The 6,560-nt window shown below is 54.2% G+C and overlaps 1 protein-coding gene across 1 annotated transcript in view; it reads right to left on the reverse strand.

The window, feature by feature from the left end:
• COL6A5 (collagen type VI alpha 5 chain) overlaps positions 1-6,560 on the reverse strand; it is an 84,683-nt gene that overhangs the window by 47,981 nt on the left and 30,142 nt on the right. Inside the window, 4 exon segments of the mRNA XM_006158515.2 lie at positions 387-449; positions 1,346-1,408; positions 4,366-4,428; positions 5,017-5,052. Coding sequence (XP_006158577.1) covers positions 387-449; positions 1,346-1,408; positions 4,366-4,428; positions 5,017-5,052 — 225 coding nt within the window.

Here is a 6,560-nt window from a genome sequence, read left to right on the forward strand (position 1 = left end):
GTCCGGAAATCCGAGGGCTGGCGTGGGCGGCCACAGCAGCCGCCCACTGACGAGAACCCCACTGTCACTTCCACGGGATGTTACACAGCGTTCTTCACACTGATTTGGACGGCTTTTGCGTATTTGTAAGAGGACAGAAATTGCAAAAGAAGAAATCGGAGCTGGGAATTTTCCGTGGTCTCACGGTGCGAGAGCCCATTGTCCCTCCTAGTGGATGACGGGGCGGGCAGCTGCGTGCCGGGCACGAAGTCGGGAGCTCTCTGACCCTCGGAAGGGAGAGAACTGGGCAGAACGCGGGTGTCTGAGCCACGGTGCTCAGAGTCCATCACAGACAGACATGAAAATCGGACAGCCCTCCCGGTATGTGAAAGAGAAATAGCGTTTACCTTCCTGCCCTCAAGCCCGGGTCTTCCAGGGCTCCCCGCCGCTCCCACTGGCCCAGGAGAACCCTGAAAAGCAAAAAGGGAGACAGGCAGTTGGCGCCGCCGTGCTCAGAAACCCACCGGGACTGCCTCGTTTCCTCCACGCCATCGCCAACCACCCCTGACAGGAAATCCGGCCCCGGCGAGCGGTCCGCACTGCCCAGACGGCTCGGGCTAAGTCCTAGTTAAGGGACCGCAGGCTGTCCTTTGCAGAGACATCGCCGGTCTGCACGGGCCTCAGCAAGGAGTCGGGAAGACGCCCTGACTCGCACACGCCGTCCCCGGGGTGCGGGTGAGCTGCCCCTGTGGGGTCTGTAGGGACGCTGAGCTGGCGGCCCGGGACCTGCCAGCAGCAGGGTGTGCCCCAGCGCCCCGACCTGAACACGGGCACCAGGCCTCCCCACATGCTAGGAGGCATCCCCGGCCTTCTCAGCGCTGCCGTCCGAGCAAATGAGTAGATTCAGAAAAGCTCAGACGTCCCTGCTCACCCAGCCCCCCTGCTCGCCCGGGGCATGAGCAGATGCAGAGGGTGGCTCTGGGAGCTGAGCTTAGGGGTGGGGCAGCTCCCTTAGCAGGGCGTCTTTGAAGTCAGTTTCCAGTATCTAGTCAGCAGGGACACGAAGGCGGCGAGAGTTTCACCACAAACTGAGGCACTGGAGCCCCCTCGGGGCGGGAGGGAAGGCCCATGGCTCCGCAGAACCAATACTGCACAGGCTTTCTGTAGGCTGAGGACCAGGGGCTGCGCCTCTGAGAGGCGGGGAAAGAGCAGTGCTTCAGCTACGCGGAGGGAACCTGAGCTGGGCCTGAGGTCTACCCCAGAACCTGCCGTGACAGGGCCCACGCGTAGCCGGTAACTACACGTAAGGGCGCTCTGGAGTAGGAGGGACCAGAACCTCTGACCCTCATGTCCCCGAGTCACTGACCTGAGGTCCTTTGGGCCCCTGGCTTCCTTGTTCTCCTTTCCTGCCAGGACTTCCACGTAGCCCCTGCCGTGGGAACAAAAGGAATGTGATGGGAGGATGCCAGTGAACGCCTGCTCCACGGGAAGGCAGCATGCCACGTTCCTGCAGACTCCGACCTCCAAGACGAAGCGTGCATTAGGACAGCGACAGGACAGACCAGGACACTGGTTGCTTCATGTCTTATCAATGGGTCCCCTGCTGGGATAGAAGACCTCTGTCCCCTAGGGACCAACAGATGGCTTAGCAGTTACATTGCAGGACTCCCACATGGGCAACCATGGTTCGAGTCCCGGACCTGGTGACCTGAAACTCATGCCGGGTGCATGTGCATGCGTGCCAAAGATCCTGGGAGAAGAATGGAGGAGAAGGGATTGCAGCGTGGCCATTCCCCCTGGTGGGGATTCCTCACTTTCTCTCTCACTGACTCTCTCTCTCTCCAGCCAGCACATGTGCCCTAAGACTAAAACCTCTTTAAAAAAAAGCCCCCCATCCCTCTCCTACAGGGAGAAGCAAAAATAGACTAAAGGGGAAATTAAACCTTCAGAAAAAGGAAGAGCAGTACAAGCACATGGCCTCCTGTGATGGGGCAGGTTACCTGGGCCACAGAGCCCGTCACTGTGTGAGATGGAGAGCGGTCCTCCCCACACACGAGAGGGCATGTCAGCAGACCCCGTCAGAGAACTCAGGTGTGGCACACTGTTCTGCCATCCTACCATGGCGCTCACGGCTCTCAAACGGGGCGAGAGGTGCAGTAATCTTTCTTACTGCCAAAGCGCCCGCTGGGAGCCGCTGGGCAGGCCTCGACTCACTGCCTAGACGCCAGCGGGACCCGGATGTCTGCAGTAACCGTCACCACACTCCTTCCCTGAAGGCCTGGGGACGGACTTTGGCTGTCCTCGGGCTTAATCTACTAAAGCTGTCCACGTGGGCCTGGTTCAGATACCAGAACCACTTAAGAAAATCTCAAATGCCAGTTTCCAAATAATCTGAAACTTTCTAGAAGAAAAGTAAATTCCTGGGGAGGCTTTAGAACAGGCACGTCCACATCTATACAGACCATTCAGACACGGCCAAGCTTAACTCGGGCCCCATATAAAGTGACAAACGCCCATGTGTTACAAAGCCACTCTCCAGGGGCGACCATGGCTCTGTCTCGCACAGTGGAGAGTGAGACAGAGGTGCCCTGACTTCCAATGCCCATTCTACTCGTGATGTGGCCATAAGACATGCCAGTAACACCCTATCAGCAGTATTCCAGATACACTGCCACCTCCCTATGGAGTTAGCATCAGGCAATTTAACAATTAGTCTCCACCACCAGCCAACTCCATGCAGTCGTGGTGCAGGCCCTCAGTGATGAAAAGCCGATTCGCCGGCTCCGGCCATAGCAACGGCCAACGCCATACCCAGGTAGTCATCATTCGTCACCACTAAGATGCAGACTGTGCCGGGAGCACAAGGGGCCGTCTTCCCCTGGGAGGGCCTCTCAGAGAGCTGTAAATGTCAGAGCAGGCGGGATGGAGCGAAATCACGCCTCTCCCCTAGGTGGGAAAGGCAGAATATTGAGGAGAGGGCAGCTAAACTTTTCCTTCCAGGACCAGCAGACGACATAAAGGTTATGTTGCTGGACTCCCATGTGGCCGACTGAGGTTCCAGTCCCAGACCCAGACGCTTGAGACATACCGGGCGCGTGTGTGTGCTGCCCAAAATCCCAAGGGGAGAGTGGAGGAGAAGGGATTGCGACATGGCCGCCTCCCCTGGGGGAATGATTTCTTGCTGTTTCTCTGTTTCTCTGTCTCTCTCTGGTGAGCTCACATGCCCGATTGCAAAAATCTCTCTTAAAAAAATTCTTTCCGTTATTTATTTTCATACAGAACCAGCTGCCTTTATTCTCGCCATAACAACTCAGCCTTATTTGTCAATATTCATGAAACCAACACACCTGTGGGCCTTGTAACCCTTCAGCTCCGGGTGTACCTTGTGGTCCAGGGGTTCCTGGCTCCCCCTGAGGAGAGAGGGTTTTCAGGGTTAGGATCTCTTTCACAGTTTCCATACAGACTTTCTTCTTGTAAGACATATGAGGGGTCTTCAAAAAGTTCACATAAAATGAACATCATTTAAAAACTATGAATTTCAAACTCTCTTGTGCCCCCGAATAAACTCATACTTTGACTTTTTTCACAAACCTTTAAAAGTCAGCTTGTAGATATTGTTTTGCCTGACTCATGGCTCGCCACCTATTTTGCCCAGGATCTCACTTTTCTAGACTGCCCAAGGAATGAACACAAGCTTGTCTCTCACTCTAATCAAGAATTCCACTCTTGTACCCAACTCCCGGTTCGCAGCATAGTTTCGGCTTGTCTCGGAAGTACCCGTGACGGAGGCTTTGCCTTAGGTCAGGCCTGTCCTGCTCCTGGTGGGTGAAGTGGCAGCTACTTGTGCTTCTCACCAGGCAAAGGGGACCATGCTCAGCGCTGGGCACTGCTGGGCAGCACCCCTGGTAAACGCTCACTGATTCTTTCTCACACCATTTGCATCAAGGAGTCTCCTGGATCCCACCTACCACGGAAGACAGGAAGTGAAGTGCACTTACTGAGGCACCTGGGACTCCCCTCTGGCCCTCTCTACCCTGAAACAGAAAAGGTGAAGTGTGAGTGCCAGGGGGTCAGCGTGGGTTGGCCGACTGAGGTTCCAGTCCCAGACCCAGACGCTTGAGACATACCGGGCGCGTGTGTGTGCTGCCCAAAATCCCAAGGGGAGAGTGGAGGAGAAGGGATTGCGACATGGCCGCCTCCCCTGGGGGAATGATTTCTTGCTGTTTCTCTGTTTCTCTGTCTCTCTCTGGTGAGCTCACATGCCCGATTGCAAAAATCTCTCTTAAAAAAATTCTTTCCGTTATTTATTTTCATACAGAACCAGCTGCCTTTATTCTCGCCATAACAACTCAGCCTTATTTGTCAATATTCATGAAACCAACACACCTGTGGGCCTTGTAACCCTTCAGCTCCGGGTGTACCTTGTGGTCCAGGGGTTCCTGGCTCCCCCTGAGGAGAGAGGGTTTTCAGGGTTAGGATCTCTTTCACAGTTTCCATACAGACTTTCTTCTTGTAAGACATATGAGGGGTCTTCAAAAAGTTCACATAAAATGAACATCATTTAAAAACTATGAATTTCAAACTCTCTTGTGCCCCCGAATAAACTCATACTTTGACTTTTTTCACAAACCTTTAAAAGTCAGCTTGTAGATATTGTTTTGCCTGACTCATGGCTCGCCACCTATTTTGCCCAGGATCTCACTTTTCTAGACTGCCCAAGGAATGAACACAAGCTTGTCTCTCACTCTAATCAAGAATTCCACTCTTGTACCCAACTCCCGGTTCGCAGCATAGTTTCGGCTTGTCTCGGAAGTACCCGTGACGGAGGCTTTGCCTTAGGTCAGGCCTGTCCTGCTCCTGGTGGGTGAAGTGGCAGCTACTTGTGCTTCTCACCAGGCAAAGGGGACCATGCTCAGCGCTGGGCACTGCTGGGCAGCACCCCTGGTAAACGCTCACTGATTCTTTCTCACACCATTTGCATCAAGGAGTCTCCTGGATCCCACCTACCACGGAAGACAGGAAGTGAAGTGCACTTACTGAGGCACCTGGGACTCCCCTCTGGCCCTCTCTACCCTGAAACAGAAAAGGTGAAGTGTGAGTGCCAGGGGGTCAGCGTGGGTTCCTTGGGGCAAACCAAAGTCTTTCATTCCCTGATTGATTTAAGAAGTGCCCAGCTCCCAAAAATAGTTTCCCTGAGGCCCTTCCCAGCGAGGGGGTTTCACGGGACACTTACTTACAAGCTAACTACTTTTTACGTGTGGCAGGGAGGAGCCAAAACACCTGGCCTGTGGCTTCTGGTGAGCTTTTCAGTATATCAAGCCACTGTTCTGGCACCTGTGTTTACAACACCGCATTCGCATGAACTGTAGCCCTGCCGATCAGGAGGCAGCATCCTGGACTGGCTGTGTTGTCCTAAGATGCTCGGATCCCGGCCACCCTATGGCATGGTGGTGAGGGCAGCCAGATCCCACATGGCAACCCTGCAGTTTGAATCTTGAGCCTAGTACCTTGGACGACACTCTAAGCACACGTGTGTACATGTCCAAAACTCCAACAGGATGGGGACACAGAGCTGGGGAGCACAGCCATACGGGGCTGCTTTCTCCCTGGCCCTCTCCCTGTTCCTCTCTCTCTCCCTCTCCCTCTCTCTGTCCCTGTCCCTCTCCTTCTCTCTGTCCCTCTCCCTCTCCTCTCTCCCTCTCCCTTGCCCTGGTGAGCACACACATCATCTGGCAAAAAATACGAAAGTTGCCCTCTCCCTGTTCCTCTCTCTCTCCCTCTCCCTCTCTCTGTCCCTGTCCCTCTCCTTCTCTCTGTCCCTGTCCCTGGTCTCTCTCCCTCTCCCTTGCCCTGGTGAGCACACACATCATCTGGCAAAAAATACGAAAGTTAAAAAGTAAGCTTTACAGAGCATTTTGTGCTGCCCTGGAAAGGTGGGGCGGGGTAGACTTGCTGTTGTTAGTCCTTGTTTAATTCAGGAGAGGAGGCAGGAAGGAGCTGAGCAGGAAGCAGGGAAGGGGCGAGGAGAGCCCTTAGTCCCTCACGCCCTCAGTGACTAAGTCCTTGAGAGACTTCTCTCCTCCCCGAGCCGTGGCATCCTTTAAAAAGTGCCTGGTCGATCCTTGTGTTATAGAGTTATCTCAGACTAGAAGCATGTTGCCTTAAACCAACAAGAACATGTACATTTATCTTACAGACTGCACCTCCCCTGCTCTGCTCCCCCTTACGCTTCGATGTGTGTGTGAGGGAGAGGGCCAGCTCCCGACAACCTTACCAGAAGCACTAGGAAGCCTGACCCCTCCAGCTGCAGGTCCTTTCCCTGAAGAACTATGATTGCTCAAGATGAATAAATGCATTTCTCCACCATCTCTTCCAGACAGAGTGGCAGACAGCCACAGCCTTCAGATGATGAGAGGAGGCTGAGTTTACAACGGAGAAGAAACCCAAATCTGAGACCATGAACATTATTCGATGTCCATGCTGCAGCCATGACAGGGGAGTCGCTAACACACTGTGAGTGCCTCCTCCAAGCTCAGCCGTCCACCAGGGGAAGGCGTTGTTTGGCCGTTGCTCTGGATGCG

The sequence above is a fragment of the Tupaia chinensis genome, unplaced genomic scaffold (genome assembly GCF_000334495.1).
Source record: "Tupaia chinensis unplaced genomic scaffold, TupChi_1.0 Scaffold000601_1, whole genome shotgun sequence".
NCBI lineage: Eukaryota > Metazoa > Chordata > Mammalia > Scandentia > Tupaiidae > Tupaia > Tupaia belangeri.